The sequence below is a fragment of the Gossypium raimondii genome, chromosome 3 (assembly GCF_025698545.1).
Source record: "Gossypium raimondii isolate GPD5lz chromosome 3, ASM2569854v1, whole genome shotgun sequence".
NCBI classification, from domain to species: Eukaryota; Viridiplantae; Streptophyta; class Magnoliopsida; order Malvales; family Malvaceae; genus Gossypium; species Gossypium raimondii.
In genome coordinates this window covers 9,749,127-9,763,656 of record NC_068567.1, presented here as the reverse complement: position 1 = coordinate 9,763,656, position 14,530 = coordinate 9,749,127, and the positions used below count along the sequence as shown (strand labels likewise).

At 32.0% G+C, this 14,530-nt stretch overlaps 1 protein-coding gene and 1 pseudogene across 1 annotated transcript; both read right to left on the bottom strand.

The window, feature by feature from the left end:
* On the bottom strand, nucleotides 1–4,448 carry LOC105797092 (probable glucuronosyltransferase GUT1). The gene is made up of 8 exons (XM_012627019.2): nucleotides 3,976–4,448; nucleotides 3,727–3,873; nucleotides 3,576–3,640; nucleotides 3,419–3,488; nucleotides 2,054–2,272; nucleotides 799–942; nucleotides 576–711; nucleotides 1–489 (listed from the first exon to the last, which is right to left on the bottom strand). The coding sequence occupies exons 1-8, from the start codon at nucleotides 4,327–4,329 to the stop codon at nucleotides 260–262; spliced, it is 1,365 nt and encodes a 454-aa protein (XP_012482473.1). The 5' UTR covers nucleotides 4,330–4,448; the 3' UTR covers nucleotides 1–259.
* Nucleotides 4,449–4,938: 490 nt separating this feature from the next.
* LOC128039903 (bZIP transcription factor 60-like) lies at nucleotides 4,939–6,471 on the bottom strand (annotated as a pseudogene).
* Between the last annotated feature and the right edge of the window lie 8,059 nt (nucleotides 6,472–14,530).

The following is a 14,530-nucleotide window of genomic DNA, read 5'->3' as shown; positions in this document are numbered from 1 at the left end:
TTAAATTGTAACAATCAGCTAAATCATCATTATCAACTTTCATCACTGTATAATGTACAAAATAATTTCGTGACATTTTTACAACATCTAGAATTGCAATACTTTGTTTTAAAGTTGCCAACAATAAGGTGAAAAATGAATTGCTCTACAACCTATAGAAGAAATAGTGAATCCCAACAGCCTTTCAGGATTGTGACAGCAAGTGTTAAATTTGAAGCAAAAAGGAGCGCTGTGCCAACCAGAACCAGGCAGCCAGTTTTCAAGGCAGAGGCATAGGAGGTTTCCACTTTGCAAATTCAACAAGATTCCTGTTCACTACGGATCCATTATGCAGCCAAAATGTTTCAGCTGATTGGTGAAATTGCCTCACTTTCCTCTGAAGCTCCCACATTAGCGCTCGCATTGTAGAACATGGCTCCGAGTCTGGAGCATAAACCCACAAACATCTTACTTGCCTGCCACGACCTATTATCTGCTCTATGACCTCATCTGAAACACAAATGCAAAGTTCGGCCGTTTCATGATGCTAAAGAGCTCAATAAGTAGAGTAAGAAGCAAAAAATAGAATATCTGACCTGGTATCGAAGCCAGGTAATCCAGAAGCTCAGGCCCTATTGATGTGGATGGCCATTTGATTGATATCTCTGTGTAGTCAATTACATTTTGAAAAGGTAATTCTACTTGATCTGATAAGATGACTGGAACACATTCCTGTTCATGAAAAAATAAAAGCAAATTACTATACTTCCATCAGCCTCAAAATGCTTGTGTGCATGTGTTTGAGAACGAGAGAGAGACCACAAAAAACGACTCATAAAAACGGAGGGTCCAAGATGACTCTCCACGTGGTGCGAGGCAAAATTTGGAATTGCCCAGGTGCTGAAAATATTCCACTCTTCCCAATTTGTTAGGACCACTGAACTGTAACTCTGGACATTCCAACTGCATATATTTTCCACGAGATAAATGAGAAAATTCTAGTAAAAATCAATCCATTTAGTATTTAAAAGAAAGCCTGCTAACAGAGTTATGAGATTTCATACTTCACATCAATCATCCAGATGCAGATAGAATTAAGAAGCTTCACCTTATCTCACATTCACACACACTTAACCACAGTAAGCATGGGCAACAATTTTCTACTAACAGTAAAATAGGGGTAAAGAAATAACAATATGAGAAATATTAAGAACATAGAATTTCTTGATTCTAAAAAGATTCTTAGTAGATCAGTGAAGTACAATGGACCTAATAGGATTTCTTTCTGGTATATGAATGAAATATGATCAACTTAATGCACATAGTAATCAGGGACCCAAAGAACTGGAAAACTAAATTGGTTAATTAATTAAAAGTGAGATTACCCAGAAGTATAAGTTCAATTCCAAGGTTTTAAATTGTTATTTTGAGGTTCTATAGTCGTGCACCTGCACCTTACTCCTTATCAGTAGAGAACAAAAGCACCTCAAACCCTTTCGGGTGAGGCTCATTTGGTCAGGCACAAGCCTGGAGCACCTACACACTTTTCCTGTAATGCAATAGTTATAAAAAAACAGCCTGCCTAACCTAACTTCTGTTTTATTTCATCCATTTTTCACCTTTTTCTTAGATATACCTTTACTTTAAAGAAAGGGATAGTATCAAACTCTATACTTCTCAATATTCAAGGATTCAACCATAAGGAAGTCGTAAAGCACCTCAAACCCTTTCGGGTGAGGCTCATTTGGTCAGGCACAAGCCTGGAGCACCTACACACTTTTCCTGTAATGCAATAGTTATAAAAAAACAGCCTGCCTAACCTAACTTCTGTTTTATTTCATCCATTTTCACCTTTTTCTTAGATATACCTTTACTTTAAAGAAAGGGATAGTATCAAACTCTATACTTCTCAATATTCAAGGATTCAACCATAAGGAAGTCGTGCATATTGACCAATAGAAAAATTGCATGCAATAAAAGGGGGAAAAAACTCATAATATACATATTGTGCTTTATTCCACTCAGGCTAGTGCTTTTTTTTAAAAACTTAAACTGACAAAGAAGGGAAACATACCTTATCTGGATATTGCTTTGCAAGCTCAATCAGCTTAAGACGACCAACCTTTTTTTGCGCCCGGCCTAAATAGTTTGCCAAATACTTTCTCTTAGATAGAGGCAACGGCTGGAAAACAGTAGCCCCTGTTTTCATCATCCCATCATCAACATTTCCAGGAATGATGATATCTTTCCATGTATTAAAAGCACTAGTGTCTTTCTTATCTGTACGGTCTCCCTGCACAATACACAAATCAGTATTCTTTTGTTAAGAAAGTCAACATAAAACACAAGAGAACTTCAATTCTGAAGGCTTCAATTGGTAAGAAAAATTGAAATGTGAAAAATTAGGAATAACTTAAATTGAGACAAAATGGCTTTTAACATATACCATTTGTAAGATAGAAAACCAAATTTACAAAAAATAAGGGGAAAAATATATAATCCTTTACTCAAAACCTCTTTCCTTCCCTTCTGCAGTGTTTACAATTTGGAAAGAAAAAGAAAAGTACTAACTTAGTGTGAGTAAAGAAAAACAGTTTTTCCATGTTTCCATTTTTCTCTCGTAGAAAGCATAGCTAATAATCATTCTACAACACATTTAATAATTCTGCATCTCCTAGAAGATTTAGGAACAATGAAACTAGTTTTCGTCCACCAAATACATAAGTAGCAGTCATTTATAATTTCTGGTCGACAAGTGAGGCTGGCAATTTCAAGAGAAAGAAATGGATACATATATATATATAGGCAGTTAAGCCTGGACCAAAATAATTCTTCCACCAAGAAAGGTGAATGTTTCCTCCCATGCACCTAACTTTAACACCTATTTTCAAGATAAGAGTCCTCAGTTCTAGAACCTAAGGATTTTCCACTGATAGCAATTCAAAGAATTTGAGATTCATTTCTGCTGTTTTGCCCTGTGGCATAAAGACCTTAAAAGAAATCATCTAGCCGGTTACCATGGTTAGATTTGACAAAGCCAAAGCTGCCAGGTGCATATAAACAAATATATATATATATATACTGTCTTTACAGAAAATCTAATATCTAAACCAACACAGGAGCTCAAACCACAAGAAAACAGATTTTGATAATTTTCCATAAGTTGGTTATATGACCCTACAATCAGTCGTATTCTTTCAATTTTGTTCAGCTTCTTTAATTGGGGACATACTAGTGATATGACACTTTTATGCCCCATGAATGTAATAGAGACAATACACTCAACCACTGAGTATAACCGATCGCGACCCAAATTCAGAGGCATATTAATAGGCACCAAATTGAACCATTACCCAATACAACCGATCACAACCTAGAAAAATAAAATGCATATGGTAAACACAAATCATAAGATCTATTGGATAGAAAAGACCAATACCTCAGGAGTGAGAATTATAGATCGATTTATATAGGTTGCCCAAGATCTAAACAAGTGAGCTCCAGCACCACTGTGATTGACATATAAAAAACAAACAACCTTGGAATCAAAGTTAATCATATTCAAACCTAACGAAGCAAAACATTAACAGATATACCTTGGGAAAACAAATATATGGTCACGCCCTCCTGACCTCCTGAAATACGGCATTTGGCTTAAAACCTGAAATAAAACAATTGTTATTTATTGCTAAAAATGAATAAGAATCATCTAATGTATATATTCAACAAGTAAAATGAAGGTTTTACCTTGACATAAGTTTGATTGATTTCTTTGTCATTAAGGCCACCCAACATCCGAACACATTTAACATAAGCTGGTACAAAGAATAAATCAGCTTCCTCTTTCTTTCTGGTTCGAAATCGAGATTCAAGCAATAACCTGTGGATTTTAACCTACAATTTTTTTTTACTAACAATTAAATTTTAATATTAAAGAAATTATTCCTAAAAACAAAGATCATTAAAGTAAATAAAATCTCAAAAGAAGAACATTACCTGAGAACCCCACTGGCCTTTGAGACAGGCATTGGAGGAAATGGAGCCGTCTCTACCGTACAAAAGGTCTTTTAAGCCGTCGATCTCGTTCTCGTCGTAGACATAGATCTTGAGAGAGAGGTGGGAGCCGTACCCTCGGTCGGGCCACAATAGGTGGCCGGCGTCATTGGTTTTGGCGACGTGAAGATTGAGGTGGCGATCGAGGTAGCAGGGAGACGGAGGGAAGGATTGGTCGAAGAGACGAGTGAAGAAGAAAGTGGCGGTTACGAGGATGAGAGCGGCGATCTGGTGAGTGCGAGTGCATAAAGGAGCGGTGTGGGAATGCGCTGAGAAGATTCGAGGCTTGGGACTCATTTGCTTTGTTTACAGTTTTTTCCGTCGATTATCTGGATTCAGAAACAGTGGAATCCCACAGACTCAAACAGTCGAGTGGAGCATCAAATGGATTTTCCTGAGCTAGAGCTTAAACCCTTTCCAGCCTTCTAGACTGGAGGATACTAGCTTCAGCGACTGAAACGATGTCGTTTCTTTCGTAGGTAAATAAAGATACAATTGTTTTCTTTGCTTAAATGAAAAAAAAAATAGAATTACTTGGATCCAACCTAGGCCGTACTCTAGTTCAAAAGATTAGAATTATGCTTTTAATAATGGGTAAATTACACCAATAGTAACTCATTTTTGGTAGCTGACAAAATAGTCACTTTGGTTTTATTTCAGTTACTCAACTTTAGAAAAATAAAAAAACAGTCACTAACATTATCAAAAAGTGACAAACTAGTCACTTATTAACATTTTTCGTTAGTATTTTAACGGGATCGCTGATATGGCAAGTTAATTAGCTGATGTGGCCAGTTAACTTGCTATGTTGGTGAAGTAGCTGAAGGGTCAAGGTTTTGGGCAAATTTAGGGAAAAAACTGAAGGGTTGGGTTGATTTAGGGCAAAACAACATAAATTGATTGTGATTAAGGGGGGGAGGAAAAGAAAATCTGAAGAGCTTGATTCTCAATAATGAAGCACTGAAGCACACAGCTCAGTCGTCTACATTCCCATTCTAAATACCTACTCTTCATCTCAAGATCCTTGACATACATCTTCTTCTTCTCCTTTTATCTTATAGCTGCATCTTTGTTTCTCAACTGCCTGAAAAAAAAATCATTCAGATTCATCAATTGCAGTAATACCATTTATTATCTTCAGTTTTGGGTACTCGCAAAATACTTGGGTTTGTATGAAAATTGGGAAGATCAATCAAGCTTTAAAAGTAAAACTAGATTGAGCTTGAATTCCTCAAGTAAGCCATTATGTCACGGGCCAAAGTGCAAAGCCCGTGACCATGGCACAAGATGCGCCCCATGGAGGTCCATTGATAAGATGGGGAACATTTAGCCCACGAGAACTGGCCCGATTCAAGGAATTATTGGAGAAGCCTGGTTGGCCCGATGATGAAGACATGGCAACTTAGGCTAATTTTGGTAACTAATCTTAAAAGATAGAGAGAATCATATCTTGTAAAGATTAGATTAGATTTGATATGGCAAATCTTGTAAATCCCTAAAATCAAGGGATATAGTGAATCTCGTCCGTCGATGTAAATGTATCTTGACCGTCGGTTTTGGGGGAGCTCAATTATAAATAGAGAGCCTCCCCCTCATTTGTATTCATCCATTGTAACTTGAATTCTTAAAAGTAATAGAATTCTTGAGCATTTACTCAAACACTCTGTGTGCATTCTTTTTTTGGCTTTCTGTTGTTCTCTTGTAGCTTCTTTTGGCACAATCGCTTCCGCTATACAAATTGGTGCCTTGGAGGAGTTCTAAGGAATCCTCACTTTTGGGCGTAAAGGCTGACTTAGGCGAGTTTGGAGCAAACGGATCACCTAAGGCCACACGGTTTGCGAGATTAAAGGTCTAGCCCCGTGACAGTTACACCTCTACCTCAAAATAGACATGCAACTAAAAAAATTGAAACAAAATGAAGTTTCAAAAAACAATAGACAAAGATGATAAATTAGGAATATCAATTACCTTTTTGGTTTCTTAGCAATGGGATCGTCTTTATTGATGTTGATGTGGGTCTGGCTCTGTTTGTGCAAATCACCACCGTCGATGCCAACCACATCGCCGCCACTACAAGGAGGTGAATCAACCAGTAAATCGGCCAAGAAATCATCATCGGGGACAGATTGAGTCACAACCCTGTGATTAAAATTATCATCCCCCATCAAAACCTTCTCGATCTCCCCGATCCGCAAAGACACCGTCGATTGTTCATCTGGATTCTGGTCGAACAAGGTTGAGGAGGAGGTTCTGTTACCTGTTTCGGTTCATTATCCAAGATATCCCCGAAATCGGGTAAGTCAACCTCGAGCAAAAGGGTATCCCAATTGATTTCCTCCATAAAAACCTAAAGATTTATGAAAGGGGAAATTGAAGTCTAATAAGATTTACAGAGGATGGAGCATATTTTGCATCTATTTTATCTCCAGACATCTCCATTTTTTCTTCTTCTTCTTCTTCTTCTTCTTCTTCTTCTTCTTCTATTGCATAAACCCTAATTTGCTATTGATATGGCTATTTAAATTAGTGCTAACCGGCCAGTTGGACGATTAATGACACCAAGCAAGCCGTCATTTGTCATGTCACTTTGTTGTTACGTCTATAACGGAAAACGGCAAAAAGGATTGTTTTGTCATTTGTCTAAAGTTGAGTGACTGAAATGAAACCAATATGATTGTTTTGTCAGCTATCCCAAAGTTGAGTGAGTGTCAGTGAAATTTACCCTTTAATAATTTATTTTCTTTGTTTAATGGAACCTTAACACGATTAAATTTATTTTGACTTGGTTGATGAAGTAGCGAATGACAAGTAATTAAGAAATATTAAAAAAAAGAAAACAAAGAAAATATAAAATTACTATAAAATTACAAAGTTTATTTTAAAAACAAATTTTCAAAAAAATATAAAACTATAAAATTTATAAAACATATCAATTAACTCAAAAATTGTAACTTGTTCAAAACTTACCAAGAATTATATTTTTATATTTTATTCAAAAAGATATTTTATTTTTGGATCTAAGTTACCGTATAAAAATTCTAAAACATTAGAAAAATTGCTAAAATTTTCTTTAAAAAGTACTTAGGAATTTTTTAAAAGATCAACCTTTTTATATAACTATTTTTGAAATTATAAAATAAAATTATTTAAAAATACACATCATTAATCTAAATTAGATACTCATTTGCGCGCGTGTATTCATTTATTTTAAGAGGGTTTTCTTACCATTTTAGGTTTTTTTTTAAGAAAATGTTTATTATGATGAAACCATTGGGGAAAAAGAATGTAAAATATGTCTATAATATATATAAGAATATGTTTGGAGAAATTTTTGAATTGACAAGAATATCCTTTATTTTTATCATATTATTGATTTCAGATTTAAAAATAATCACAATATTTAATTTATAATTATTAGTTAAAAAGTTGAAATATAATAGAAGTTGTTATAATTATTCATTTAAAATAATTATAATTTAATCAAAGTTGTACTAATTACACATTTAAAAGAATTACAATTATTAGTTAAAAAGTTATGGTAATCTTAAAATAAATTTATTTTTAAAATAGAACTCTAAGTATAAAATATAGGAAATGGTTGTGATAATTATAATTATTAGTTTAAAAATTTTCACATAAACAAACATTGATATTAAATAGAGTTATTACTTGAATAGAATTTTAAGCATCTTATTTATCACTTAATTAATATTAGATTTAATTATGTTAATTAGTTATTATTTTGAATAATGTTACTTTTCATTAATTACATAAAGTAAAACCATATTGCATGTTGAATATGTTAAAATTGCTTTAGTTATCATTTGAAATTTTTCTATATTATAATATTTAAATTGATAAGCTAATATATTTTAAGTATATTTAATAATTCAAATAAGAAGTATTATTTTATGTTAATTACTACAATTAAAAATAATATTTAAATATTAATTAAATATTGAATGTAAATTTCTAGTAACGCATATGACATTAAAAGCTAGTATTTATACAAAAAATGTAAAAAGCAAACAAGACTTTAGTTAAAATAAATTTTTTTTACTCTAATCCAAAAGAGTATGTTGATTGAAAACTATCATTAAGACCAACTATAAGATATTTTTCTTCTAGTTGTATATGATATCAGCTTGTTAGTACAAGGAATCAATAAGGAGGAGATAAATAAGAGAAAGTGGTGGTGACTAGAAGGCCGATTCACCTGTGATAGGCGAAGAGTTAGAGTATGAAACAAAGGAGGTGAGAAAGAAGAAGGCTAGTGAAATTAGGGTTTTTTTTGTGGGGAAGAAGAACGATATCGAGCTTTTTGTACTTTAGGGTATATATAGGGGAAAGTCCTTGTAAAAGCCCATTTTCAATGGCGTCGAAAACAGTAGATTTGATACCACGATTCCAAACAATCAGTCAGTATTTTATTATTTATTTAGTATTCCAACCAGAACTGTAGTATGAACGATAAACGAGCTTTGTATGTGCAATCCATATAGTATTTGATAAGTCGAGTATGTGATGGATGTTCTGGCAATGAAACCAAGCTATAGGAATAATTCTGGAATACATAGGATAAATCTAAAGGAAATATGTTAAGTCTTAAATGGAGTCAATGCATGAAGGTCTGTCAAGTGAGTTTGAGTCTGTTCACCACGATTGAGTCGTCTGAAGGAGTCCGTCAGGACTTTAAACACAATCATCCGAAAAAAATTCCATGGCACCATATAATGTAATACCATAACTGGTGGGTTATGGCGTCATATGGAAAGTTCTAAAGGAAAGTTATTACCTAATGGGTCTTCTGCGTGACCCAAGGTGATGAGTGGCAAACATCACGTAATATGAGTTTAGGCGAATCCCTATTGTGAAAATGTGTGAAAATGGAAGCCTTTATGGTAATCTATGAAAATGGAGGCATTTTTGGCGATCTAAGGAAAAGAACGCCTTCGTGGCGCATTTTAGAGGAAGGCCCTTGTAGCTATCATTTAAAGGGAACACCCCTGTGGTAGACTCTAACAAAGAAGAATGGTAAGTATAGTGAAACTCCGAGAGAATGGTATGAACGACTAATTTTGAAAGAATGATAAGTATGGCAAACTCTGAAGGAATGGTTCCGTTAAATACCTTGGCGTGGTCCATGTGAATTTAAGACATGAACAGAGAAATTGGTACGCACCAAAATGAGTTGCAAATTCAAGGTATGAGTCAAATGGACTTGAAGATCAAGTCGAATAACATTATTTAGTTTGTACAGAACTTAGAATGAGAATGGCTAAGGAACCTCAGAAAGGGCCCAACAAATAATATAAGTAATACATTGATGGATGAAGGGAAAACTTAACTTAAAGGTAAGGTACGATGTCTACGATACAAAGGATAGAATTCTAGAATTGTACTTGCTAGAGACAAGCCACCAAACGAAGAACAATGAGAGGATCAATAAAGTTATCAGATGCGTTGCATAAGTGCGAAATAGGTAAATGGAGTTTAAACTCATTAAGTTATCATGAACTTACCTCTATGTTTTATATTATAGGTAAGTAGTTTGGGTCTACGCCAAGGCTACGCCAGAGGTGGCTAAAAAGGTTATTATGCATACAGAACGGGTTGGCAGCACAATTGTAGTCAGTATTATCACTAAGGACTAATATGCTTATAACAGATAAAACAATATAATTAAGTTGTATTAATCACTTGTAAGTTCTCTCTATTTGAAAAGTTTTATACAATGGTTGTAATTATTTACAGTACGTGCAGTTGTAGATTATTTGGAATAGTATTCTTAAACAAGATTTAAAAGCCCAACTTTTGTATGTATTGTTTTATGCAAGTCTATAGTAGAGATGTACCACTTGAGATTCGAATTTGGTGAATTGGATTGGATTAAGGGCGTTGTATATGTAAAATTATGTGTTCATGTTGATTAAAGGTTATAAAATGATATCGAGAAAATGATATATGTATGGTTGGTATAAGAGATTTGAAACTATGAATATTGCATGTAATGGTACTATGAAATTATGAAATCGTCTAATTAAACAATGCTAGACATAGTAAGGGTATAGTTGGCATGCCATATGATTCATATAAGTTGTTGGAGGAAGCATTCTAGCACTTTAGTGTAATTTATTTTGTGGAGTGTTAGCGAGATCAGTGCATTGATGCTTGATCATCACTTTAATACTTATTGTGGAGTGCTAAGGGATTAATTCGTGTACCCGCTCTTGTGTTTGCATCCAGTTAATAGGGGCTAAAAGTAAACAACGATATGTTATTTTAATTTTGATACTAAAATGTTATTCGACACTAGTAATCAAATGTCATATTGATTCTAAAATGAATATGAAATTATTATGATAATAAGATTGGTAAGAAACTTAAAAGTTAACATTGAAATGTGATTCTTAGCTATGAAGTATGAATCTAGTTATATGCGTATCTATTAAGGAATTGTAATATAAAAATTAAGATATATTGAAATATGAATATTATTAAAGTAAAAATACTTTAAGGTAACATGGTTCTCTATATAATTGGGGAAATACATTTTATAGAACTAGATTTAATACTTAATACTGAATGTTGTTAATATGTTTTGTGGTTTAATGCATTAATGTTGATTTCATTTTATGTTAGTACCATTGAGTATTTAATATTTAGAGTACAGATTTATTTATTTTTGTACATGAATTTAGCATAATTTTGATAGATTAAAAGTTTCGCGAAGCATCCAAGACTCAATAGTTCTGCTCAGATCAAGTTTGTGTTCTTTTATTTATAAATGGTTAAAGGCATGTACTTAAGTTGAGTCATATGGTTCAATGACATTTTTGGGCCTTTTGATATGTTTTGGTACTTGTTGGACATTTGAATGTCCTAAAGTTGAATTAACTATTTAATTTTGATGTTTATAAACATAATTATGCTTGATTAATAAATGGTATAATTACACTAAGTGACGATGCATTGGATGCTATGTCTCGAGACATGACTCACAATGTCTCGAGACACTTAATTGAATTTTGATAATTGAGTTTGGATTCGAGTTTTGACTCCGTACTTGACCCTGAATAATCTTGAGATGTGTTATATAAGTTTGTTTTGACATCAATAATGTATGATTACATGCGAGATTGAAAATGTTTTGAATTATATTATGATTAATTGTTTAAATTATTTCGTAATTACTTTGAGATAGCCTGAGTTGCTCAAGCAACGTAATGTAATATTGCACATTCGAAGCCGACGATGAGATCGGATGTAGGGTGTCACAAAGAGAATGTAAAAGGGAAAATAAAATAAAATTTAAATTTGTTTGATAGGAAAGAAAACTGAGGAAAAAATTAAGAGAGATAATTATTTTCCAGTCTAATGTATAAAAACCAATAATTTCAAATTAAAATAATAAGAAGAGAAAAAATAAAAAATATATATATTAAATTAAAATTATGTAAATTTTGTTATGAATATCTTATTAAGTGGATGTCCATCATGATCAATATAAAGTTTTAATGTACTTTAAATTCTAGTAGTTAGTAGAATTAGATCTCTATTTCTTTTATACTTCTTATGCCTATAAATAGAGACTCGATGAAGCATTGTGATCACCTTTTTATCAATAAAGTATATTCTCTATTGCTTTCATATTTTATTTGTTCTTTATTCTCTCCATCTCTCTTTATTTTATAACACGTTATCAGTACGATGATTCTCTATTTTTTCAAAATCTTTCGAAGTCGTCCCACAAATTAATCTTCAGGATGTTGAAAGATTCAATCTCAAAATGGATGCTCGTGATAATAGTTAAGGTGATGACGATGATGTTAAAGATCTTCAGGTATATTTTACTATTTTTTATTTATTATATCATATATATTATAATTGGAGAATAATCATGACAACATGAATGGATAGATTCTAATTCAAAATCCACATATATTTACGATGGTAATTATGAAATAAAAAATCAATAGAGGCGTTTAGAAGTCTGTCTTACTAAATTTGTTGTATTCCCCGAAGTGAATGTAAATATAAAAAAAAATCAAAGATATACTCATGGACCCCTAAAAGTGGGAACATAGTAATAAATAAAAGAACAATAAGAGTTCTCAAGATAACTCTTCAAAGGGTAAATATAACTTATGTTATCAATGTGATATGAAATATTATTGGCCACGTATGTGGCGTATGCTCAAATATTTTGTTTTGTTAATATTCTTTGAGGAATGATATAAGAATGTAGTAATGAATTCTATCATTATAAATAGAAAATATTTATCTTATTTGGTATGAAACAAACAAATATTATTCCAATATTTGATAGTACAAAATTAGTTGAAAGCTCCGAAGAGCTAATATATTAATATCTAAAAGCACAAAATTTGCTATTCCCAGGCGAATCGCATATAATTATTTGGAAATTATATTTATTAACTTGGTGGCATTATAGACTTCACATTAATTTAGACATTTCCAGTAGTAAATGTCACAATAGTGCTTATATGTGGATAAAAATTAAAAGGAATGATAATAAAATTATCAAATTGTTACAATTTAGTACAACTGAAACACATGTTAAATTAAACCAGAAGTTTACTGATACAAATGTGTTTACTACTTGGCGTGACCAGTTAGACCATCATGGATTGTATATGATGCAAAAATTAATTGAGAATTCATATGGACATCCATTAAAGAACCAGAAGATTCTTTAATTTAAAGAATTCTCATTTGTTGCTTGTTCTCAATAAAAATTGGTTCTTAGAAACTCACTAGCTAAAGTCGAGATTTAATGTATTGCATTTCTGAAATGAATATGGGCACATTCATCCACCATGTGGATGAATTTGATATTATATGATTTTAGTAGATGCATCTACAAAATAATCACATATGTATTATCAATTTGCAACCTGCCGTTTGCAAGATTGCTTATTTAAATAATTAATTTCAGACAATACAATTAAGACAATTCATCTTGCTAATATTGATGAGTTTATATCTTAGTCTTTTATTGATTGAGTTTGAAAAACTTTTGTAAAAGTTTATTATTTATGCGTATAATGGTTTAGAGAAATTATTGATTGAACACCTTTAATTAATGTCTAAACCATTACTTATGAGAACTAAACTTCCTATTTTAACATGAGATTATGTTGATTTACGTGTTATACGCATCAAGCCAATAAATTATAAATACTCCTCATTACAATTGATTTTTGGTCAAGAGCCAAGTATTTCTCATCTTACAATTTTTGGATGTGCGTATATGTTTCAATTGCTCCACCACAACGCACAAAGATGAGTGAATCCTCAAAGAAAGTTAGGAATATATATTAATTACAAGTTTATTTATATTATTAAATGTTTTGAATGTATTCGAGATTCAATTATGACATGGTTTGTGATTACAGTATTGATTCGATAGTTTCCCGACATTAGGGGGAGAGAAATAATAACTTATAATAAGTTAAGGGGAGAGTAATTTGAACCAGAAATGCAATAAGGATAACTTATTACAAGTTAACTGTTAGATGTATTTACAAACTTAATGAGAATAACCAAGTGTTAAATACCATCTAACATTTTAATTTGAAACCAAAGTCCCAGTAGGACAATCAATTAGATTAATAAATAATAGATTGATCGGTTTCAAAGATGAAAATTCTTCTAGATGGTCATATAGTGGAGGCGGGTGCTCTAGAAGAGACCCATGACATAACTAATAAGTAAAACTCCAGAAGAGATTCAGGTACCTGAAACTAAAGATTACAATAATGAAAATAAGAGATCTCGATAAGTTATGTCAATTCGAGAAAATGTGGAACCGAATAATAAAAGCGGTTGACAATGATTTTGCATGCGATATTATTACTGAAATAATGAAATAAAAGGAGGATCTTGAATAAATCTATTGAGAAATATAGATATGGAATAAATTGATCAAAATAGAAAGACGCAACTCAAGTACAATTAAAAGTCCAAATATCTAAATGTATATAAAGCCAATGAGGGTGCAATTAAAGTTTTGCAAAAGCGGAATAAAAATATGAATTTTTTCGCTAAGTCTTGGCATTGATTATGAAAAACTATAATATTCTTTTGTGGTGGATGCAATAACCTTTAGATATATTATTAAACTAATAATTCATAAAAATTTAACTTGCGTCTAATGGTTATTGTTACAACCTTTTATGAATCATTATATAGTAAAGTTTATATTAAAATCCTTAAAGGATTTAGAATGCTAGAAGCATATTGAAATTCTTGAGAAATTATTCATTTATATGAATTGAAATAATTGAACATATGTGGTAAATTTGACTTAGTCAATAGTAGTTGAAAGATGATTATAAAATGATCCAAAATACCTATTTGTATTTTTATAAAAGAATCATGATTAAAGTTTGTTATGATTATTGTTGAATCACCAAGAGATTAAAATATATTTTCCCAAATTTCTATCACTCATGACTTTTAAAAGAATGGTAAT